The sequence below is a fragment of the Microcaecilia unicolor genome, chromosome 1 (genome assembly GCF_901765095.1).
Source record: "Microcaecilia unicolor chromosome 1, aMicUni1.1, whole genome shotgun sequence".
Classification (NCBI taxonomy): domain Eukaryota; kingdom Metazoa; phylum Chordata; class Amphibia; order Gymnophiona; family Siphonopidae; genus Microcaecilia; species Microcaecilia unicolor.
Genome location: NC_044031.1, coordinates 625,822,694 through 625,848,321, shown reverse-complemented (window position 1 = coordinate 625,848,321; position 25,628 = coordinate 625,822,694). Strand labels below are relative to the sequence as shown.

The 25,628-nt window shown below is 46.6% G+C and overlaps 1 protein-coding gene across 1 annotated transcript in view; it reads left to right on the top strand.

Moving 5' to 3' along the window:
• Positions 1–25,628, top strand: part of LOC115460380 (mitogen-activated protein kinase 15-like) — a 175,080-nt gene that overhangs the window by 95,818 nt on the left and 53,634 nt on the right. The window contains exon 10 of the mRNA XM_030190164.1: positions 4,152–4,289. Within this exon, the coding sequence (XP_030046024.1) occupies positions 4,152–4,289 (138 nt within the window). The remainder of the gene's footprint in view (positions 1–4,151; positions 4,290–25,628) is intronic.

Below are 25,628 nucleotides of genomic sequence, written 5' to 3'. Positions count from 1 at the left end.
AAATCAAAGACACAAAGTTCATACTCAGTTTTATGAAAGGCAATGTGAACACTTCTTTTCCTGTTCCTGGGTCTTATATTCCAAAAATAAGTCTCTCAGAGCATATTTAGTTTTTAAATAGGCTTTCTGCAAAGCTGATGCATGGTATCCTGTGTCCGAAAACCACTGATGTAGATCTCTAGCCTGTTCGTCAAACTCACTTTGTGTAGAACAGATCCTGCAAGCTCTTAAATATTGGCTAATAGGTAAACTCGGTTTTAGCCAATAAGGATGAAAACTCTGAAAAAAATACATGCCCCAAAATACCTTGTCTACAGCTTTTTTTCATGGCACTAAGACCTCCTGCACTATTTACCACACTAAGGACCTGCCCAGGCCTGCACTAGCACCCTCTCATTGACATGCCTATACCAGGCCTACAAAACACCCCTTTCTCCTCCAAGGTTTGCATAAGGATTGGCACTATGCTGCCAATTTTAACATATCTGCGATTACCATGGCATTGCGCTAGCAGTTCATGCGTGCTAATCCACTCGTTAACAGACTACCACACCTTAGTAAAAGGGCCCCTTAGTTTGTGATATTGCCCCATTACATCTTCCAGGTTGGAAGTGGTGCAAAGAAAAGCTACAAAAATGGTATGGGATTTGCTTTGCAAACCGTATGAGGAGAGACTTGCTGACCTGAACATGTATACCTTGGAGGAAAGGAGAAACAGGAGAGACATGATGCATACGTTCAAATATTTGAAAGGTATTAATCCGCAAACAAACCTTTTCCAGAGATGGAAAAGCGGTAGAGCTACAGGACATGAATTGAGGTTGAAGGGGGGCAGACTCAGGTGTAATGTCAGGAAGCATTTTTTCACGGAGAGGGTGGTAGATACATGGAATACCCTCCCGCGGGAGGTGGTGGAAATGAAAACGGTAACGGAGTTCAAACATGCATGGGATAAACACAGAGGAATCCTGTTTAGAAGGAATGGATCCATGAAATGTTAGCGGAGATTGGGTGGCAACACCAGTACTTGGGAAGCAAAACCAGTACTATGCAGACTTCTACGGTCTGTTCCCTTATCGTGACTGAATAGATATCGATGGGCTGGAGAGTAAATTTTAATGGGCTTCGACGTTAACTTCAGAAATTTTAGTACAAGAACAGTGCTGGGCAGACTTTTAGGGTCTGTGCCCTGAAAATGGCAACCCCCCCCCCCCCCCCCCCCCCCGAAAAAAAAAAAATGAATAATGTTCAATGAACTTTTCCTTCAGGAATCTGTCCAAACCCCTCTTAAACTCTGTAAGGCCAGCCGCTGCCACCACATTCACCGGCAACGAGTTCCAGAGTCCAACTACACGCTGAGTAAAGAAAAACTTTCTCCTATTTATTTTAAATCTACCATACTCTAGCTTCATCTTGTGTCCCCTGGTTCTATTATTGTTTGAAAGTGTAAACAAACGCTTCACATCTGTCTGCTCTACTCCGCTCATTATTTTGTAGACTTCTATCATATCACCCTTCAGCCGCCTTTTCTCCAAGCTAAAGAGCCCTAACCTTCTCAGCCTTTCCTCATAGGGAAGTTGTTCCATCCCTCTTATCATTTTTGTCGCCCTTCTCTGCACCTTCTCCAATTCCTTTATATCTTTTTTGAGATGCGGCGACCAGACTTGGACACAATATTCGAGGTGCGGTCACACCATGGAGCGATACAACGGCATTATAACATCCTCGTGTTTGTTTTCCATCCCTTTCCTAATTATACTCAACATTCTGTGCGCTTTCTTGGCTGCTGCAGCACACTGAGCAGAAGTTTTCAACGTCTTGTCAACGATGACTCCCAGATCCCTTTCTAGGTCTGTGACTCCTAACGCGGAACCTTGCACGACATAGCTGTAATTCGGGTTCCTCTTACCCACATGCATCACTTTGCACTTGTCAACGTTGAACTTCATCTGCCACTTGGACGCCCAATCCCCCAGTCTCGCAAGGTCCTCCTGTAATCTTTCACACTCCTCCTGAGACTTGACGACCCTGAATAACTTTGTGTCATCTGCAAATTTAAATACCTCACTAGTTACTCCCATCTGTAGGTCATTTATAAATATGTTAAAAAGCAGCGGTCCCAGCACAGACCCCTGAGGGACCCCACTAACTACCCTTCTCCATTGAGAATACTGACCATTTAATCCTACTCTTTGCTTCCTATCTTTCAACCAGCTCTTAATCCATAGTAATACTCTACCTCCGATCCCATGACTCTCCAGTTTCCTCTGGAGTCTTTCATGAGGCACTTTGTCAAACGCCTTATGAAAATCCAGATACACAATATCCACCGGCTACCCATTGTCCACATGTTTGTTCACCCCCTCAAAAAATGCAGTAGATTGGTGAGGCAAGACTTCCCTTCACTAAATCCGTGCTGACTTTGTCTCATCAGCCCATGTTTTTGTATGTGCCCTGTAATTTTATTCTTAATAATAGCCTCTACCATTTTGCCTGGTACCGATGTCAGACTCACCGGTCTATAATTTCCCGGATCTCCTCTGGAACCCTTTTAAAAAATCGGCGTAACATTGGCTCCCCTCCAGTCTTCCGGTACCACACCTGATTTTAGGAATAGATTGCATATTACTAACAGTAGCTCTACAAGTTCATTCTTCAGTTCTATTAATATTCTGGGATGAATACCATCCGGTCCTGGTGATTTACTACTCTTCAGTTTGCAGAACTGACCCATTACATCCTCCAAGTTTACAGTGAATTTATTTAGTTTCTCCGACTCGCCTGCTTCAGATACCCTTTCCGGCACCAGTATCCCTCCCAAATCCTCCTCGGTGAAGACCGAAGCAAAGAATTCATTTAATGTCTCCGCTATGGCTTTGTCTTTCCTGATTGCCCCTTTAACACCACTTTCGTCCAGCGGCCCAACCGATTCTTTAGCCGGCTTCCTGCTTTTAATGTATCTAAAAACTTTTTTAATATGTATTTTCGCTTCTAACGCTAACTTTTTTTCAAAGTCCTTTTTAGCCCTCCTTATCTCCGCTTTGCATTTTGCTCGGCATTCCTTATGTTTTATCTTATTATTTTCAGTCGATTCTCTTCTCCATTTTCTGAAGGATTGTTTTTTTGGCTTTAATGGCTTCCTTTACCTTACTGTTTAGCCATGCCGGCTGACGTTTGGTCTTTTTTCCTCTTTTTCTAATACGCGGAATATATTTGTCCTGTACCTCTAGGATGGTGTTTTTGAACAGCATCCACGCCTGATGTAAGTTTTTTACCCTGCAAGCTGCTCCTTTTAGTCTTTTTTTCATCGTTTTTCTCATTTTATGGTAATCACCTTTTCTAAAGTTAAACGCTAGTGTATTTGATTTCCTAAGTTTACTTCCTTCCATGCCAATTTCAAAACTGGTATTGTGATCACTGTTATCATTTGTCACTTGTTTTTCCTCATCTGCTGATCTAATTCCTTGAAGAGGTTTTTTTTGGGTTTTTTTTTTCCTCTTCCTTCATAATTTTTATTGCTTCCTTCCCTTTTGGTACTGGTGGATTCTCACTAATTGTAACAGTTGTTATGTGAGATGGGGAGTAATATTTCATTCTTTGTTAGTGGAGTGAGGCTTGAGATAAGGATTCTGTACATAATTGGGGATGAATTCATAAGATGGTACCTAGGGTAATAGGTCAGGAAGGTATGTATATAGCAGACATGCCTGCTTAAGAGTAGGCGTAAATAATAAATCGCAACTCAGTCTATGCTTCACTCCCCCCCCCCCCCCCCCACCTGAGCATGCCTACTATATAAGTGTACATGGATTGTAAGATGTGACCTAATTTTATAAGAACCCATTTACTTGTGTAAATCAGTGTTTTATGTGTGAAAAATAGTGTTTTAAATTTCCCTCAGTTTGTTTTGGGGATGGGATTGTGAAAGTTACACTTCTCTGTTTGTATTTCTTGATTGGGGAGCTAAGGCTGTGGCAATGACAGTCTCTTCTTGGATTAGATTTGTTGGGTGAGGCAATGGTCCTCTCTTCACATTTCAAGAATGTGACAGCTACTCTCTTCTTTATGGGTTTGTGAGCAACAGACAATGACTATCCATTATCATTCTGAAGCAAAATGAACTATTGACTCTCATGTTTACCATTTATTAGGGAGAGGCTGATCTTTGAGGACATTTTACCTTCATCTTGCCCTCCAGAGGCCCTTGACCTAGTAAAGAAGCTCCTTGTATTTAATCCTGACAAGAGGCTAACAGCAGAAGAAGCACTTGAGCACCCCTATGTGAGGAGGTAAGATGATGTCTCCAAGGTATGATCGTAAATAAAATGACCAGGTGTTCAACCCACTAATATAAAGATGTAAAAACTGTATGGAATGCTGACATACAGACCCCAGTGTCTGACAGAGTAGCTGTGCTTTACTGTTTTCTAAGAACACAAAGCCAGGAAATAATATCCAAGGACAAGCAGCCCGTTGCATTCTCACAGCTGGGTGACGTCATCCAACGAAGCCCAGTGCGGATGCTGACTAGCGAGATTTACTCAGAACTTTCTAGCAGCATCCCATTGCATGTGCGCTGGTGCCTTCCTGCCTGACACATGAGCGTGGGTTCCTCAGTCTTCAATTTTCCACGGAGCAGCGAGGACGTGTCTTCCTTGTTTTCCTCACAGTGTGTACTTCTCTTTTTTTCTTCTTCTCTTTTTCACAGGGCCTTCCCGTGCAGGTACTCCTTATTTGAATTATTTTTAATTTTTATTTATTATATTTTATTTCCCTTTAATTTTAGTAGTCTTTTCGGCTCTTTAAATTTCCTTTCTTTTTCATGAGTTTCTAGGCCCATTTAGGTGGCAGCACCAACTTCAATTTCAACGCTGCCCCTTTTTCGTTTCACAATTGAGGAGTTTAATTTGGCCTCAAGTTTTCTCGATGTTGCAGAAGACCCCAGTGGCTTCAAAATGTGTGCCCAATGTAATCGGGTGATTTCTGTAATAGACCCGCACTCTTTGTGCATTGGGTGCTTTGGGCTTGACCATGAACCTAACTCTTGTTCTTTCTGTTTAAAAATGCAGTTGAGGACACAGAGAACATGGCAGGTCCAACAGGAGAGATTTTGTGGCTCCTCGAAGGCCAGTATGTCATCAGCAGTGGAAGCATCAACCTCGATGGCTACCAAAACTAACATCCACTGGGAGTGCACTGGCATTGAGAAGGTCTCCACCTCTCTCAACATCAGGCGCTGAGAGTAGGCCCCAGGACCAGTCAGCATCTGACCCAACACCAAGGGCACGTACGGATTCAATGTCATCTTCGTCAGCACCGAAGGACTGTGATGCAGATCATTGGGGGGAGCCCAAGAAGCATAAGCATCGGTCCTCATCAATGCATGGTGCTGGGAACACCGAGGCATCTGCATCGCTGGTACCCAAGAAGCACTGGCACCTGGAGGAGCATTCCCCTCTTTGGAAGAGGTGCAGGTTGCAAGTCTCCAGACAGCTAGGTCCCCGTTACCAGTTTGGCATAAACGCCTCAGGCTGCTTCTCTCCTAGCTCCCCCCGCCTTTAATGATGCCTTCCTTTGATAGCAGTTCCAAGCCATGCTCAGGGAGGAGGTGGTGCAGATGCTGCAACTTCAAACCATTCAGGCATTGATGACAATTGTGCCAGCTGTGGATCAGCCCCAGATATTTCCTGAGGTTCCATGCATGCCTTTTCAGAGATTCTCGACACCAGCACCTCGAAGGGTGTCAAAACTCGACATCGACACATACAGTACTCCTTTTGATGTCCGAGGAAGAAGCTTCCCTGGAGTCTGAAAGTAGGGCTGTACCTCTGTGCTCTATGGAGCATGGACATGGTTCCACTGAGCTGAGACAGGCACAGACTCAATCAACCCTGTCTGAGTACAGTGAGGAGTCTGAATGAGACCGTTCATGGGACCCAGAGGAGGATCCAAATTACTTCTCAGAGAAGAAGTCATGGGAATAATTTTGATCCCCTTCCCACCTCAAGAGAGATGTATATTTCCACCTGAGGGTCTCTTTCACCGGGTTTGTCAAGGAATTTACTTCTGCCATCCCATTTAAGTTGGAGACAAGAGGAGGGGCCCAGGGCAGAAATGTTAATTGTCCTGGACTAAGAGTCTCCTCCTAAGTAAGGGGTCATGGTACCTTACACCCTATCCTTTAAGATGCACTGATGAAGAACAGGGAATCTCCCCTCTCATGCAGATCGTATCCAGAAGGCTCCAGGATTCTAGAGGGCTCAACTGCCACACCACTGTCTGTTTCCAGGACTTGTGCCTTGGTGCTCAAAGGAGAGAGGCTTGGACAGTAGCTCGTTTGGGAGGAAGGCTTTTCAGGCCTTGATGCTCATTGCTTACATCCAATTCTACCAGCAAAACATGAACCTTTACTTTGCAGACTTTGGTCTGCAGTAAATTGTCTTGTGGATTCTCTCCCACAGCAGCAGGCTGCAGAGCTTCACCAATAGGCCAGCAAGCAGCTGGAATGTAGAAAATATCTGGCCAGGGGCGCATACAACTCTTTTGATATAGCGTCCAGACTCCGCCATGGGTGTGAGGATGCGCAGACTCTCATGGCTGCATCTCTCTGACCTGGAACCACAGCATATCCTTCTTATCTGTTCCCTTCTCCACTACTGCCAACTCCAGACTTCGCGCCTTCTGTCTCGCTGCACCCTACGCCTGGAATAAACTTCCTGAGCCCCTACGTCTTGCCCCATCCTCGGCCACCTTTAAATCTAGACTGAAAGCCTACCTCTTTAACATTGCTTTTGACTCGTAACCACTTGTAACCACTCGCCTCCCCTACCCTCCTCTCCTCTCCTCCTTCCTGTATACATTAATTGATTTGATTACTTTATTTTTTGTCTATTAGATTGTAAGCTCTTTGAGCAGGGACTGTCTTTCTTCTATGTTTGTGCAGCGCTGCTTATGCCTTGTAGCGCTATAGAAATGCTAAATAGTAGTAGTAGTAGTAGTAGTAGCAGCTCAGGAGAGATTGGCAGACATTCCTTAACAGAATGGCAATCTGTTTGGAGATAAGGCAGAAGAGGTTGCAGACTTCATCAAGAAACATACCAATACCATCCAAACCCTGTCCTTGGCCCTGCCAGCTGCACCCTCCTCCTAGGAGATGTTTGAGGGGGCCTAGGTGACGGACCTACAACTCTCAAAGACATAGGTTTCTGCCGCCTTCTCACTCTGCGTAGCAGCTCCAGACCCAGTGTTCTTGCCCTTGTCGTTCCTGCCTTCAGAGGCCCCAGCCAATTCCCTAGTCGAAGCAAGGGACGTGCTTTTGACTGGCTGCAGGAGCGTATAGCTACACTATAAGTAATTGTCCCGGATGGCTTACTGGTAGGGAGGAAGCTGAATTTTTATAATCACAGGTGGCCCCTTCTAACCTCCGATTGGTAGGTTCTTCAAATAGTCCGTCATGGTTACACCCTGCATTGGCATCAAAGACCATCAAATTGCCCACCAAGAGCATCATCCATCAGTTCTCACATGAGCACATACTTGTAGAGGAAATCTCTGTCCTTCTACTGGCCAATACAGTCAAACCTGTTCCACCATGGAAAGAAGGGAAGGGATTCTATTCTAGGTACTTCTTCGTGCCCAAAAATATGGGGTGGGGAGGGGGGGGGGGGGTTGTCCCATCTTAGACCTAAGGGCCCTGAACAAATTTCTGGTCAAAGAAAAGTTCAGGATTTCCCTGGGCACCCTGATTCAGGAAAATGATTGGTTGTGCTCTCTGGACTTAAAGATGCCTTTACTTACATTTCAGTACTTCCTAGTCACAGGAAGTATCTCAGATTCTGCATAGGAAAACAGCACTACCAGTACCGTATTCTGCCATTTGACGTTGCGTCAGCACCCAGGGTATTAACTAAGTGTCTAGTGGTAGAAGCGGCATATTTGTGCAGACTGGGAGTTTTTGTGTTTCCCTATCTAGACGATTGATTGGTTAAGAGCACATCACAGGAGGGGGCATCAGAGTCAATGCGCCTAACTGTTCAGGTGTTGGAGCTACTATGGTTCATCATAAACTACCCCAAGTCCCACCTTCTCCTGGTCCAGCGATTGGAGTACATACATAGGAGCCCTGCTTGATAAATTACAGGCTTGGGCTTTTTTTCCACAAGCGAGAGCAGAGACTGTATCAAAACTCGCCTCGCAAGTCCGAAGCAGCAGTCAGGTCACAGCTCAGCAGATGTTGAGATTGATAGGCCACATGGCCTCAGCAGTGCATGTCTCACTCACACTCACACACACAAGGAGTGACTTGGGCTGCACATACTGCAGCGAGACACGTTTATTCACTCCTCCATGTGCAACTTTCTTCAAATCAGACACCTTACTTTCTAATTCTTCCTACTTTCTTACCCATCTATGTATTACAACTTTGCCTTACCCTTCACTACCAATTATAATGTTCTATTACATATTGTATTGACATTGCTAGTATACCATACCATACTTTGTATTGTTTTCGAATATTTTTACTGCTGTAATTGCCTATTGCTCATGTTTGATCTATTCTTACTGTACACCACCTTGAGTGAATTCCTTCAAAAAGGCGGTAAATAAATCCAAATAAATAAATGTCACTCCATTGGCACATCTCCACTTGAGAGAAGCCCAGTGGACCCTAACTTCCAAGTGGTCTCAAGCAGCTGGGAACCTAGTGGATGTAATCTACATTCCTCCAGAGCTGACGCATGCTCTTTTCTGGTGGACAATTCGGACAAATTTGACTTTGGGACTAACATTCCCAATTCTGCTTCCTCAAAAGGTGTTCACAACGGATGCATCCAACCTGGGAAGGGGAGCTCATGTAGGTGAGCTTCATACCCAGGGAACTTGGTCTTCTCGGGAGATAGATTTCCATATCAACCTCCTTGAGCTAAGAGCCATTTGGAATTCTCTAAAGGCTTTCATAGATCGGCTGCAGAATCATAGAAACATAAGAATAGCCATACTGGGTCAGACCAATGGTCCATCTAGCCCAGTATCCTGTTTCCAACAGTGGCCAATTCAGGTCACAAGTACCTGGCAGAAACCCTCCAGGAACTTGTCCAAACTTTTTTTTAAACACAGATACGCTAGCTGCTGTTATCACATCCTCCGGCAACGAGTTCCAGAGCATAACTATACGCTGAGTGATAAAATATTTCCATGTAATTTCATTGAGTGTCCCCTGGTCTTCATACTTTTTGAAAGAGTGAAAAATCGATTCATTTTTAACTGTTCTACACCACTCAGGATTGTCTAGACCTTAATCATATCCCTCCTCAGCTGTCTCTTTTCCATGCTGAAGAGCCATAATTTTGGTTGCTCTTCTTGAACCTTTTCTAATTCTGCTATATCTTTTTTGAGATACGGTGAACATAATTGCATGCAATACTCAAGCTGAGGTTGCACCATGGAGTGATACAGAGGCATTATATTACTACTACTACTACTTAACATTTCTAGAGCGCTGCTAGGGTTACGCAGCGCTGTACAATTTAACAAAGAGAGAGAGTCCCTGCTCAAAGAGCTTACAATCTAATAGACAAGTGAACAGTCGGTCCGATAGGGGCAGTCAAATTGGGGCAGTCTGGATTCACTGAACGGTAAGGGTTAGGTGCCGAGCGCAGCATTGAAGAGGTGGGCTTTAAGCAAAGAGTTGAAGACGGGCAGGGAGGGGGCTTGGCGTAAGGGCTCAGGAAGGTTGTTCCAAGCATAGGGTGAGGCGAGGCAGAATGAGCGGAGCCTGGAGTTGGCGGTGGTGGAGAAGGGTACAGAGAGGAGGGATTTATCCTGTGAACGGAGGTTATGGGCAGGAACGTAAGGGGAGATGAGGGTAGAAAGATAGTGAGGGGCAGCAGACTGAGTGCATTTGTAGGTAAGAAGGAGAAGCTTGAATTGAATGCGGTATCTGATCGGAAGCCAATGAAGTGACCTGAGGAGAGGGGTGATATGAGTATATCGGTTCTGGCGGAATATGAGACGTGCAGCAGAGTTCTGAACAGATTGAAGGGGGGATAGATGGCTAAGTGGGAGGCCGGTGAGGAGTAAGTTGCAGTATAATATTCTTGGTCTTATTTACCATCCCTTTCCTAATAATTCCTAGCATCTTGTTTGTTTTTTTGGCCTCTTCCGCACACTAGGCAGAAGATTTCAGCATATTGTCTAAAATTACACCTAGATCTTGTTTTTGGGTGTTGACTTGTACCCTGGCATCTAGTAACTATGATTTGAATTATTCTTCCCAATGTACATCACTTTGAATTTGTCCACATTAAATTTCACCTGCCATTTGGATGCTCTCTTTTTTAATTTCTATGGTCTTCCTGCAATTTTTCACAGTCCACATGTGTTTTGACAACTTTGAATAGTTTTGTGTTATCTGCAAATTTAATCACCTCACTTGTCATTTTGTCATTCTGATTTCCAGATCATTTATAACTATTTCTGTACAGATTCCTGCGTCACTCCACTATTCACCCTTCTCCATTGAGAAAAATGGCTATTTAACCCTACCCTCTGTTTTCTGTCCAGTAACCAGTTCCTATTTCACAGAAAGACAGTGCCTCTTATCCCATGACGCTTTAATTTCCTCAGGAGTCTCTCATTAGGATCTTTGTAAAAAGCTTTCTGAAAATTTACATACACTGCATCAAGAAGCTCACCTTTATCCACATGTTTATTCATGCCTTCAAAGAAATGGAACAAATTAGTGAGGCAAGACTTCCCTTGGCCGAACCCATTCTGACCCTTAAACCATGTTTGTCTCTGTGTTCCATAATTTTATTCTTTATAATAGTTTCCACTATTTTGTCCATCATTGACGTCGGGCTTACCAGTCTGTAATTTCCCGGATCACCCCTGGAACCCTTTTCAAAAATCCGTGTTACATCAACCACTCTCCAATCTTCTGGTACTACGGATGATTTTAATGACAGATTACAGATCACTAACAGCAGGTTGCTATGTATTATGTAAACAAGCAGAAGGTTACAGGATCCTGCGCCATGTGTCATGAAGCTGTGGGATTGTGGCAGTGGACAATCCTTCACAGAATGCATCTCCTGGCCACATACCTAACAGAAAGAGTTTTGCAGCCATACGAGTGGTCTCTCAACATGGGCGTAGCCCGCAAGATCATCTGAGTGTGGGACACCCCCTCGGAAGTTTTGCCACTCATCTCAACAAGGTCCTCCAGTTCTGTTCCAGCTCAGGTCACAAGGCAGACTAGCATCAGATGCCTTTCTCTTACATTGAGGGAAGGGACTTCTGTATGTGTATTCTATAATACTTCTCATAGAGAAGACTTTGCTGAAACTCAAGCAAGACCAGGGAATTAAGATCCTAATCACGCCTTACTGGCCAAGGCAGATCTGGTTTTCTCCTCCTTCTGGAGTTGTTCTCCAAAGATCTGTGAAGATTAGAATATTTTCCAACCCTCATCACACAGAACTTGGGCTCTCTTCTACATCCCAGCCTCCAATCTCTGGTCCTCACAGATTGGATGTTGATACCATAGAATCTGAATTGTTAGATTTGCTGGAGGGAGTCTTCCTCATCATGCTGGCTTTCAGAAAAGTCTCCACTAAGAGAAGGTACTCATTTATTTGGAGGAGATTTGCTGTCAGGTGTAAGGGCAAGGCCTTAGATCCCCTCACCTGCCCTACACAAAAACTGCTTGAATACCTCCTGCAACTTTCTGAGTCTGACTTGAAAACCAACTCTGTAAGGTTCATCTCAGTGCAATTAGTACTTATCACCATGTAGGATGTAAACATCTCTGAACAGCCTTAAATTGTTCAATTTATGCGAGGTTTGTTATTAACAAAGCCCCTGGCCAAACCACCAACTGTATCATGGGATCTCAACGTTGTCCTCACCCAACTGATGAAAGCACCTTTTGAGCCACTTGATTCCTGTCATCTGATGTATTTGATCTGAAAACTTGTATTTTTGGTGGCGGTCAGTTCAGCTTGCAGTCAGTGAGCTTCAGGCCCTAGTAGCTAAGCAACCTTATACTAAATTTCACCACAATAGAGTAGTTTCTCCGAGGACAAGCAGGCTGCTTGTTCTCACTGATGGGTGACGTCCACGGCAGCCCCTCCAATCGGAATCTTCACTAGCAAAGGCCTTTGCTAGCCCTCGCGCGCCGATGCGCACCGCGCATGCGCGGCCGTCTTCCCGCCCGAAACCGGCTTGTGCCGGCCAGTCTTCTTTTCTCCGCGCTCGGTACGGTTGTGTTTTACCGTTCGTGCCCCGAAAAGTCGACCTCGCGCGTCGTTTTCGACTCGTTTCTGTGAGAAACTCCAAAAATTGTTTGGATTAACCTCGTTTGGTTTTTTCCTTCCTCTACTTCGAGTTTTTTCGCCCCGTTAAGTTTTCTTTCGTCGTCGGGGTAGGCCTTACTTAGGCCCCGGTCGAAATTTCCTTTTTTCTGTGCCAAATTTCGCCATTTCGTCTTTCGATTTCGCCACCGTGATTTTTCCGCCCATGACATCGAAGCCTTCCAGCGGCTTCAAGAAGTGCACCCAGTGCGCCCGGGTAATCTCGCTCACTGACAGGCACGCGTCGTGTCTTCAGTGTCTGGGGGCTGGGCACCGCCCTCAGGCCTGTAGTTTGTGTTCCCTTCTGCAAAGGCGGACTCAGGTAGCGAGGTTAGCCCAGTGGAACATTTTGTTCTCGAGCTCTTCGTCGGCATCGGCACCGGGGGTATCGAGTGCATCGACGTCTTCAGCGTCCAGACCTTCATCCTCGGCGACCAGTGCATCGAGTGCATCGAGGCATCGGCCCTCTGCATCGGCGCCGAGACATCGGACAGCTGCATCGACGTCGGTGGTACCGGGACCTCGTCTGCTGATGTCGTCGGACGGTGGTGCTTCGTCTGGAGTGCAGGTGAGGGCTGTCCATTCCCCTGCTGGTGGCGGTGAGCCTTCGGGTGGGTCTCCCCCTACCCTGAGGGCTCCTGCGGTACAGCCCCCCCGAGACCGACCTTCTAAGGTCTCGGCCCCGAGGAAGCGACGGCTGGATTCTACGTCCTTCTCGTCGGTGCCGGGAAGCTCCGGTGACATGCTTCGTCCCAAGAAGTCGAAGAAGCATCGTCACCGGTCCCCTTCCCATGTCGGTACCGAGAGCTCTGGGTCGCCGAAGGAGTCGGCACCCAGCACGCCGAGAGGACCGCTCATCCTCTGTTCAGGAGATGTCGATGCGCTCCACTCTGGACAGCCCGGAACAGCCTCCACGCCCGGAACAGGTTCTGACGTCGACGCCTGCATCGACCTCCATGCCTTTCTCTGCAGCCGCTCTGAACGAGAGCCTCCGGGCCGTTCTCCCAGAGATTCTGGGAGAGCTGTTGCGCCCTACCCCTCCGGTACCGGCGGTGCTTGCGCCACCGGTACCGTCGAGCGTGGCGCCGGCTGGCCCATCGCCCGAGGTGAGGTCTCCAGCGTCGGTGCCGCGTGCGGTGCCGGCTGCCGTCGCCTCCCAGGAAGGCTCCCCGACTACGTTGGCGGAGGGAGCTTCGCCGATGCGGGCGAGGGAGTCTACCTCTCGACGCCCTCATCGTGGACGTGACTCCACGGAGTCGAGTCGGGCACGGTTGCAGACACAGGTCCGGGAACTTGTGTCTGACACCGAGGGTGAGGCCTCGTGGGAAGAGGAAGAAGACCCCAGATATTTCTCTGACGAGGAGTCTGAGGGTCTTCCTTCCGATCCCACTCCCTCTCCTGAAAGACAGCTTTCTCCTCCTGAGAGTCTGTCTTTTGCTTCCTTTGTCCGGGAGATGTCTACGGCCATCCCCTTCCCGGTGGTTGTGGAGGACGAGCCCAGGGCTGAAATGTTTGAGCTCCTGGACTATCCTTCTCCACCTAAGGAAGCGTCCACTGTACCCATGCACCATGTCCTGAAAAAGACATTGCTGGCGAACTGGACCAAGCCTTTAACTAATCCCCACATCCCCAAGAAGATAGAGTCCCAGTACCGGATCCATGGGGACCCAGATCTGATGCGCACTCAGTTGCCTCATGATTCTGGAGTTGTGGATCTGGCCCTAAAGAAGGCTAAGAGTTCTAGGGAGCATGCTTCGGCGCCCCCGGGCAAGGACTCTAGAACCTTAGACTCCTTTGGGAGGAAGGCCTACCATTCTTCTATGCTCGTGGCCAAAATTCAGTCTTACCAGCTCTACACGAGCATACACATGCGGAACAATGTGCGGCAGTTGGCGGGCTTGGTTGATGCGCTCCCCCCTGAGCAAGCCAAGCCTTTTCAGGAGGTGGTCAGGCAGCTGAAGGCGTGCAGAAAATTCCTGGCCAGAGGGGTGTATGACACCTTTGATGTTGCGTCCAGGGCCGCTGCTCAAGGTGTGGTGATGCGCAGGCTCTCATGGCTGCGTGCCTCCGACCTGGAGAATAGAATCCAGCAGCGGATTGCGGACTCGCCTTGCCGTGCGGATAACATTTTTGGAGAGAAAGTCGAACAGGTGGTAGAGCAGCTCCACCAGTGGGACACCGCATTCGACAAGTTCTCCCGCCGCCAGCCTTCAGCCTCTACCTCTACAGGTAGAAGATTTTTTGGGGGAAGGAAGACTGTTCCCTACTCTTCTGGCAAGCGTAGGTACAATCCTTCTTCTCGACAGCCTGCGGCCCAGGCTAAGCCCCAGTGCGCTCGCTCTCGTCAGCAGCATGCGCCTCAGCAAGGCCCCTCGGCTCCCCAGCAAAAGCAAGGGACGAGCTTTTGACTGGCTCCAGCAGAGCATAGCCGACATCCAAGTGTCAGTGCCGGGCGACCTGCCAGTCGGAGGGAGGTTGAAAGCTTTTCACCAAAGGTGGCCTCTCATAACCTCCGATCAGTGGGTTCTCCAAATAGTCCGGCAAGGATACACCCTCAATTTGGCCTCAATACCTCCAAATTGCCCACCGGGAGCTCAGTCTTACAGCTTCCAGCACAAGCAGGTACTTGCAGAGGAACTCTCCGCCCTTCTCAGCGCCAATGTGGTCGAGCCCGTGCCATCCGGGCAAGAAGGGCTGGGATTCTATTCCAGGTACTTCCTTGTGGAAAAGAAAACAGGGGGGATGCGTCCCATCCTAGACCTAAGGGCCCTGAACAAATATCTGGTCAAAGAAAAGTTCAGGATGCTTTCCCTGGGCACCCTCCTTTCATGATTCAGGAAAACGATTGGCTATGCTCTCTGGACTTGAAGGATGCCTATACACACATCCCGATACTGCCAGCTCACAGACAGTATCTGCGATTTCAGCTGGGCACACGTCACTTCCAGTACTGTGTGCTACCCTTTGGGCTCGCCTCTGCGCCCAGGGTGTTCACAAAGTGCTTGGCTGTAGTAGCAGCAGCACTTCGCAGGCTGGGGGTGCACGTGTTCCCATATCTCGACGATTGGCTGGTGAAGAACACATCCGAGGCAGGAGCCCTGCAGTCCATGCAGATGACTATTCGCCTCCTGGAGCTACTGGGGTTTGTGATAAATTACCCAAAGTCCCATCTTCTCCCAGTGCAGAGACTCGAATTCATAGGAGCTCTGCTGGATTCTCGGACGGCTCGCGCCTATCTCCCAGAGACGAGAGCCAACAACTTGTTGTCCCTCGTCTCGCGGGTGCGAGCGTCCCAGCAGATCACAGCTCGGCAGATGTTGAGATTGCTGGGCCACATGGCCTCCACAATTCATGTGACTCCCATGGCCCGCCTTCACATGAGATCTGCTCAATGGACCCTAGCTTCCCAGTGGTTTCAGGCTGCTGGGGATCTAGAAGACGTGATCCACCTGTCCACGAGTTTTCTCGAATCCCTGTATTGGTGGACGATTTGGTCCAATTTGACTCTGGGACGTCCTTTCCAAATTCCTCAGCCACAAAAAGTGCTGACCACGGATGCGTCTCTCCTGGGATGGGGAGCTCATGTCGATGGGCTTCACACCCAAGGAAGCTGGTCCCTCCAGGAACGCGTTCTACAGATCAATCTTCTGGAGTTACGAGCGATCTGGAACGCTCTGAAGGCTTTCAGAGATCGGCTGTCCCACCAAATTATCCAAATTCAGACAGACAACCAGGTTGCAATGTATTACGTCAACAAGCAGGGGGGCACCGGATCTCGCCCCCTGTGTCAGGAAGCCGTCAGCATGTGGCTCTGGGCTCGCCGTCACGGCATGGTGCTCCAAGCCACATATCTGGCAGGCGTAAACAACAGTCTGGCCGACAGACTGAGCAGGATTATGCAACCTCACGAGTGGTCGCTCAACTCCCGAGTGGTGCGCCAGATCTTCCAAGCGTGGGGCACCCCCTTGGTGGATCTCTTCGCATCTCGAGCCAACCACAAAGTCCCTCAGTTCTGTTCCAGGCTTAAGGCCCACGGCAGACTGGCATCGGATGCCTTCCTCCTGGATTGGGGGGAGGGTATGCTGTATGCTTATCCTCCCATACCTCTGGTGGGGAAGACTTTGTTGAAACTCAAGCAAGACCGAGGCACCATGATTCTGATTGCTCCTTTTTGGCCGCGTCAGATCTGGTTCCCTCTTCTTCTGGAGTTGTCCTCCGAAGAACCGTGGAGATTGGAGTGTTTTCCGACCCTCATCACACAGGACGAAGGGGCGCTTCTGCATCCCAGCCTCCGGTCCCTGGCTCTCACGGCCTGGATGTTGAGAGCGTAGACTTTGCCTCTTTGGGTCTGTCAGAGGGTGTCTCCCGCGTCTTGCTTGCTTCCAGGAAAGATTCCACTAAGAGGAGTTACTTCTTTCTATGGAGGAGATTTGCCATCTGGTGTGACAGCAAGGCCCTAGATCCTCGCTCTTGTCCTACACAGACCCTGCTTGAATACCTTCTGCACTTGTCTGAGTCTGGTCTCAAGACCAACTCTGTAAGGGTTCACCTTAGTGCAATCAGTGCATACCATTACCGTGTGGAAGGTAAGCCGATCTCAGGACAGCCTTTAGTTGTTCGATTCATGAGAGGTTTGCTTTTGTCAAAGCCCCCTGTCAAGCCTCCTACAGTGTCATGGGATCTCAATGTCGTTCTCACCCAGCTGATGAAACCTCCTTTTGAGCCACTGGATTCCTGCCATCTGAAGTGCTTGACCTGGAAGGTCATTTTCTTGGTGGCAGTTACTTCAGCTCGTAGAGTCAGTGAGCTTCAGGCCCTGGTAGCCCAGGCCCCTTACACTAAATTTCATCATAACAGAGTAGTCCTCCGCACTCACCCTAAGTTCTTGCCAAAGGTTGTGTCTGAGTTCCATCTGAACCAGTCAATTGTCTTGCCAACATTCTTTCCCCGTCCTCATTCCTGCCCTGCTGAACGTCAGCTGCACACATTGGACTGCAAGAGAGCATTGGCCTTCTACCTGGAGCGGACACAGCCCAACAGACAGTCCGCCCAATTGTTTGTTTCTTTTGATCCCAATAGGAGGGGAGTGGCTGTGGGGAAACGCACCATATCCAATTGGCTAGCAGATTGCATTTCCTTCACTTACGCCCAGGCTGGGCTGACTCTTGAGGGTCATGTCATGGCTCATAACGTTAGAGCCATGGCAGCGTCGGTAGCCCACTTGAAGTCAGCTTCTATTGAAGAAATTTGCAAAGCTGCGACGTGGTCATCTGTCCACACATTCACATCTCATTACTGCCTGCAGCAGGATACCCGACGCGACAGTCGGTTCGGGCAGTCTGTTCTTCAGAACCTGTTTGGGCTTTAGGATCCAACTCCACCCCCCGAGGGCCCTGTTTGTTCTGTTCCAGGCTCCACTCTCAGTTAGTTGGTAAATTTTTTAGGTCAATCTCAGTTATGTCCTCGCCGTTGCGAGGCCCAATTGACCATGGTTGTTGTTTTGAGTGAGCCTGGGGGCTAGGGATACCCCATCAGTGAGAACAAGCAGCCTGCTTGTCCTCGGAGAAAGCGAATGCTACATACCTGTAGAAGGTATTCTCCGAGGACAGCAGGCTGATTGTTCTCACAAACCCGCCCGCCTCCCCTTTGGAGTTGTGTCTTCCCTTGTCTTTGTCTTGCTACATATGAGACTGGCCGGCACAAGCCGGTTTTGGGCGGGAAGACGGCCGCGCATGCGCGGTGCACATCGGCGCGCGAGGGCTAGCAAAGGCCTTTGCTAGTGAAGATTCCGATTGGAGGGGCTGCCGTGGACGTCACCCATCAGTGAGAACAATCAGCCTGCTGTCCTCGGAGAATACCTTCTACAGGTATGTAGCATTTGCTTTTCTGCACACACCCTAAGTTCCTTCCTAAAGTAGTGTTGGAGTTCCATCTTAATCAGTCAATCGCCCTACCAACATTTTCCCAAAACTACATGCATAACCTGGCAAGAGTATACTGCCTACCTAGATTGCAAGTGAGCCTTGCCTTTTATTAAAGCTCATAGACAGTCCATCCAGCTTTTTGTTGCTTTTGACCCAAATTGGATGGTGGTAGCCATCTTCAAGTGCTCAAATTGGCTAGCAGACTGCCTCCCCTTGACTTATATCCAGGCTGGGCTGACCCTAAAGAGTCATACCAAGGCTTATAATGTCACGTGGTCATCTGTCCACACATTGACATCTCATTAATGCCTTGAGCAGGATACTTGACATGACTTCTGGTTCGGGCAGGCAGTCCTGAAGAATTTGTTTGGTGTCTAGAATCCAACTCCACCTCCCTAGGCCCAGTTTTCTTTAGTTCTTTAACTCCGTCACAGCTAGTATATAAATAGTTTCAGGTTAATTGACTTATAGGCCTCAATGTTTTGAGTCCCTATTTTAGCGTTGTTTTCGATGAGCCTGGTAGCTAGGGATTCCCAGCTATGAGAATACAACAGTCTGCTTGTCCTCAGAGAAAGCAAAGTTACTTACCTTAGCAGGTGTTCTCCAAGGACATCAGGCCAACTTTTCTCACAAACTTTCCACCTCTTCTTGGAGTTTTATCCTTTAGCTTTTTTGAAATGACTGAGGAATCCACACTTGCGCGTTGGGTGGGAAGGCACCAGCGCATGCAAGGTGGGACATTGCTAGAAAGTTCTGATTAAATCTCACTAGTCAGCATCCGCACCAGGCTTCATCAGGTGACGTCACCCAGCTGTGAGAATATTTGGCCTGCTGTTCTCTGAGAACTCCCGCTATAGTTGTCTGCCCATGTAAAAATGGGAGAGTATCTTATAAATGGCTCACTGGATAGGCCATATGGTCTTAATCTGTTTTCATATTTCAATGTTTCTCAGTAAGCATGGAGTCTTTTATAACATGTATAACGGTGGGAGCATACATGCATCAGTAACACTACATACTCATGCTATCTGGTAAGGTTTGCCTGTTTGAGGATGATACCAAAATCTGCAGTAGGGTAGATACACTTGATTGTGTGGATAACATGAGGAGGGACCGGGAGGCAAGCACCCTAGGCTTCCTTTGCAAATTTTAAAGTTGCCCAGAAACAAGGAAGGTCGGGGCCTGTTACATTTGAAAATATATAATTTGGCATGTGCTATGAGATGTCTTAGGGATTGGATTAAACTATCAGATTACTTTGCACCTACTAAATTGGAGAATGCTATTCTCTACCCCTTATCAGGGATATTTGTGTTTCACGCTAGGTCCCTTTCCCTGGGGGAGAACATATCCAGGCACGGGATTTGGAACCATATGAGAGGTTGTTGGAAGAAACTCTGTCATAGGTTACATTGTAGTCCCCTGGTGACTCATCTCTTACCCTTTATGGTGAATTTGGAATTTCATCTGGGAATTGATAATATGGTTTTCAAAAGATGGAAGGCTAAAGGGCTGAGAAGGATAAGAAATGTACTAGATGAGAGGGGCAAAGTCCTTTCTGTTGAAGCATTTCGACCCTCATTCGAACTTACGCAGGCAGATAAGTTTGCCTACCTGCAAGTAACACACTGCATAACCACCATCTCGGAAAATACACTTATCCATTCAAGTAGCTCAGAGTTTGGACCGATGACTTGGATTGGGTGAGGATAAGAAGTTATTAATGAGATATTTTTATAGTTCTAGTCAGGATCTTCTCCCAGGCCTATATATGGATAAACAGGCAAAGTCTGGAGTGATGAATTGAATGACATAATAATAGCTAAATTACTACAAAGAAACTTGAAAGATATTGCTAACCTATCTATTAACATGCTTAATCAAGAGCTGGAATATAAATTTTTACTACATACGTTTATACATAGCTACATGGCAAGCTTTCCTGCTCGAACGGAAGTTGCCCAAAATGCGCTGCACCTCAGGCTGCTTTAGGTGATACCTTTTTGGGGATGTCCAGAGGTCGAGCATTTTTGGAAACAGACCTAGACCTTTCTTACCTCAATATTGGGTCACCATTAGTCACTACAACCTTCCTTTTTACTCTTTCAGGGAGTTTGGGAGGACCTCTCATTGTTAAAAGGATAGTGGTTATTTATATGTAAAACGTTAGTGTTGGGGAAGAAGGTTGTTTTTAACTGTAGAGAAAAGTATGCTCCACAGTTTGACGTGGCATCTCCTATTCTAAGCAAAAAATATATGGAAGACAAAATTCATATAAACACAAAACCAAAAAACCTTTTTTTGCCTGTACAGAAAGAGAAAGAGGGCACTGCTCTAATAACATGAATCTTAAATAAAGGAGCCTCAACTGCTTAAGATTGTGTTCAGGTTCATGACCAGCACTGATTTTTCACAACCTAAATTAGGCTTCTATCATGGGCTCAATTAAGTGAGGTGCAAAAACAGCAGTGATAAACAACTCTGCTCAATACTTTGAGAGAAAAACTTACTGCTGAAAAAAACTACCCCACTGATTTGATAATGACAACCATGTCTTTAACATACCAGAACAATGTTCATTTAACTCAGTCCAAAAATTATGTCAGATGTACGCAGTGGTGTGCAGGAGCCGGTTGTTAAGTTTTTAAACATTTTGCGAGCTGGTTGTTAGTCAGGCAGGGCCCCCTCCCGCTCCCTGCTATTGCCTTTATGCAAGGGCCGTGATCTGTTTGCCTCTCCTCCTCCGAGCCACAGGGTCCCGGCATATACCTGAAGCCACCCTGGTGATCTAGTGGATTCTTCAGGGCAGGAAAGATCACCAGTCTCCTGCCTGCTACCGGCGCTGACCCTCATTTCTGCCGCATCACTTTTCTGCCGCTGAAGTCTTGTGAGGCTGCTGTTGTAAGTCTTGGTAGCCATTTTAAAGAAGATACAGCAGCAAGAGGGTCAGCGCGGGCAGGAAAGACTGGGGATCTTTCCTGCCCTGAAGAATCCACTAGACCACCAGGGTGGCTTCAGGTATGTGCCGGGAGGGTACCCTGAGGCTCGGGGGAACGGGGAGGAGGTCTGGAATAGGTGGGGTGGGGAGGATACTATAAAAAAAAAAACCCAAGGTAATATCTGTCCCCTTCTTCCCGCACAGCCGGATTCCTGTGCACTCAAGCTGCTGTATCCACATTGTCTTTCTTTATTGTTGGTGAAGTTTTTATTTAATCTCATTTAGATTTTCAGATATTCTGGCTTGTTCATACGGATTATACACAGAAGAAAGTATAATAAGTAGAGTAGTAATTTGTTATAAATCGTAATCAGTGTGTCATTTGGAGGGGCTGGTAAAAGGAACACCCTAGTTCTATTGTAATTTTATATTCATGCAGAGATTTTTTTTTTGTCCTGGTAAAAGGCCACTAAACAGACATCATGTTATGAGAATCAGGTGCACAACATTCAGAGTTTCTATCTATCTATTTATTTACTTATTTATGGCATTTTATCCCACATTAAACATGAATTAGATTGAAACCTGGGTGCATTAAAAATCTTTTTTTTCTTTTCCTGTGCCTACAAAAAGAAAAAAAGATGGCATGTGAGAACTTGCTCCTTTTGCTTTATGGAATTCAGTGGTATATTATAAAAATGCACTTGCCTTTTTTTATTACTACTATTTCACAGAGAAGGTATTGATTAATGAGGGAAGGGTTTCCTTCATGCAGAACTGTCCAGATTCGGTCTTAATGTGCCAACATTGTCCAGTTCAGCACACTATTAGTAGCCAAGATCATACAAAGTTAATTATGTTCATTGGAAAAGAAATCTGTTGGCTCAGGGTGTTTGCTATCTATTCAATCACTGTTTCATTATCAAAATTTGTACTTCAACATGACAACCTTCTCCTTTAGTTTCTTTGATCCAAGCAGTTTACTCAGGCAGGAAAGAGTTCTGAAACTGAAGGTCTGGACCCTAAAGATTTTTTGGATGGATCTCAGGATAAGAAGCCTCAGGGGAGAAATTCCAAAGTGCAAGCTGAACAGCTGGGCAGTAGTTTGTGAAAGCTTTTAGTCATGCACCATGATATATATATATATATCTCATGGTGTGTATATATATATATATATATATATACTAGTGCAACCAAGCCCGTGTCATCAAAAATGAAACGGGCCCTAGGAAGGCTCTCGCCTAAGCGATTTCTCCTCTCTCCCCTCCTCTCCGTGTCCCGCGATTCTGACCTCCCCTCCATGTGCAGCAATTCTCCTCTGCCCTGCAGTCCCCTCTGTGTACCGCGATTCTGGCCTCCCCTCCGTGTCCAGCGATTCTCCTCTGCCCTGCCCTCCCTTTCGTGTGCAGCAATTCTCGCCTCACCTCCCATCCCCTCCGTGTCCCGCGATTTTGGCCTCCCTTCTATGTCCAGCATTTCTCCTCTACCCTGCCCTCCCCTCCCCTTCCATCCGTGTCCCGCAATTGTCCCCTCGCCTCCCATCCCTATGAAATCCAGCGATTCGCTTCTGCCCTTCCCTCCCATCCCGTCCATGTGCAGCGATTGTCCTGTGCCCTGCCCTCCCATATCATCCATGTGCAACGATTCTCCCCTTCCCTCCCCTCCATGGCCAGTGATGCCGCCCTGCCTGTAGGCCGTCCATCTTATCTCAGGTCGGAGCAGTGGCAGGCAGGCTGGGCTCGCGTCGCCTCCTGCGTTCCCTCTGTGTTCCGCCCTCCTCTGACATCATTTCGTCTCTATGCAAGGGTGGGACAATGAGAGGGAAGGAAATGCTGGAGGCTTATAGGCATGTGATTTGGGTTATAAAGATTTGTTGTTTAATGGGGGTCATGGTTTAATGGGCGCTCTGACATGAGGGGAGAAGGAGAGAGAGAGAGAGAATAATGCATTGCCCCCCCCCCCCCCCCCCAAATTGCAGGGCTGGCTATACCTGGGGAAGAGAGCCTGTTGTTAAAAATTTACCAGCACACCACTGAATGTACGTGTTTTATAAAGGGCCCCCTGTTTTGTGACCTGCGTCAGGAGGAGGAACTTCACTTTAACCCCTCCTCATGTTCCTCCTGCTGACGCATGTCACGAAACAGGGGACCCTTGTAGGGGTACTGGATTTGCAAGTGGCAGCTCCTAACTTTAAAGGACCGGAAGAGTTGTTCGGAGAAGTAGAAGATTCCTTGTAAGTTTTTATGTTGGACATGCCCTTCTATCCTTAATACGTACATTTGATATAATTTTTTGATTGAGGTAAGAGGACATTGTTCAGGTATGTTAAAGACATGGTGGTTGTTATCGAATCAGTGGGGTAACTTTTTTTTCAGCAGCAAGTTGTTCTCTCTTAAAGTATTGAGGAGAGTTGTTTATCACTGCTGTTTTTACACCTCACGACTGAGCCCATGATAGAAGCCTAATTTAGATTGTGAAAAGTCAATGCAGGTCATGTACCTGAACACAATCTTAGGCAGTTGAGGCTCCTTTATTTAAGATTTATGTTATTAGAACAGTGCCCCTTTTCTCTTTCTGTACAGGCAAAAACATTTTGTGGTTTTGTGACCTCCTATTGTTTGACATGGCGCTAATGGAATGGCGCTTTGCTGGTCATGGGGATAGCCCTAGCTGGCGGATTTTTCAAGCTGTTTGATAGCCGTTCTGTTTGGCTGTCCCTCATAAGGAACATAGCATTTTGTTAAACAGATTAATTGCCACTAGTTTGGGCAATATATTATCAGGTTCTTTTGCTGTTGGATCTACAGGGGAAGGGACGGTGGAAAGATGCAAGGAAAATGGATGTATGGGGGAGGGTGGAAATATACATTAAAAATATTGAGTGTTACTTTATAATTTGCCACATTCATAGACAAGGTTTTGACTGATGGTCATTGGCATGTTTTTATTTTTGTTGTATATTGTATACTGTTAGTATGCATTGTTTGCCCAGATAAAAGTACACTGCGCACTTTGCAGAAAGACGCCTTTGTTCATTTTCGCATTGTTCCTTGTTTTATTGTTTAAGTACACCTAATAAAGAGGAATGAGCACAGGAAAAGGAGGTGATAATGTCTCTGTATAAGACTCTGGTAAGACCTCATTTAGAATACTGTGCATAATTCTGGAGACCACATCTTCAAAAAGATATAAACAGGATGGAGTCAGCATATAGGGACAGTCTTAAGGATCTCAATATGCATACTTTGAAAGAAAGGCGGGAGAGGGGAGATTTGCCATTATGTGTATAGAGCAGAAGCTGTGGAATGAGGGGATGTAGGTTGAAGGTAACAGGAATAACCTGAGAAAATACCCTTCAATGGAAAGGGTGGTTAATTTGTGGAACAGCTTCCCACTGGAGGTGGTGGAGACAAGAACTGTATCTGAATTCTAGAAAGCTTGGGACAGGTACTTAGGGATCTGTAAGGGAGTGATAGGGAGAGTAGATGACATGAATGAACAGACTGGATAGGCCATATGATCTTTATCTGTCTTCATTTTTCTAGATTTCTTTTAAACTAATTGCCATGTGTGGGGGCAGGAGGTTATTTTAAAGCCACTTATGTCATAGTAACATAGTAGATGATGGCAGAAAAAGACCTGCACGGTCCACCCAGTCTGCCCAACAAGATAAACTCACATGTGCCATTTTTTGTGTATACCTTACCTTGATTTGTACCTGTCTTTTTCAGGGCACAGACCGTATAAGTCTGCCCAGCACTATCCCCGCCTCCCACCACCGGCTCTGGCACAGACCGTATAAGTCTGCCCAGCACTATCCCCACCTCCCAACCACCAGCCCTGCCTCCCACCACCGGCTAAGCTTCTGGGGATCCCTTCTGGGGATGTCGTCTTCTTTTTTTTTTTTTAATAATGGCCCAGACTTTATGCGAGTAAATGTATGTGCATACAGCTTGTATATGATTAGTTTGCCAGAACTGAGCATAGGTGTTCCCAGAGTTTACTTGTATAATTTATAAAATACATGCATATGGGCATGAAACAGCTAGGTTAAATGTTTCAAAGCTCTGTAATTTCTGAGATACTTGCTGTAAAACTTAGCCACCTGTTATAAAATTACCCTCCCTGGAACAGAAAGAAATGGTTTTCACAGAGAATTAGTATTTTGTCTTTTCCTCCTAACTTGCTATATGACAATTAGAATTAACAATTAAGGTGCAATTTATAGCCCAGTGTAAAAAAGCAAATGGAATGTTAGAGGTTATCTGAAAAAAAAGGATGGAGAACAAATCTGAGAATAACATTATGCATCTGTATAGGTCCCTGCTATGACTGTCCTGTGTGCATTTCTAGATATAGTGCAAAAAAAAGGTTCAGAGAAGGGAGAGAAAAATGAAACGCACAAAGTCTAAA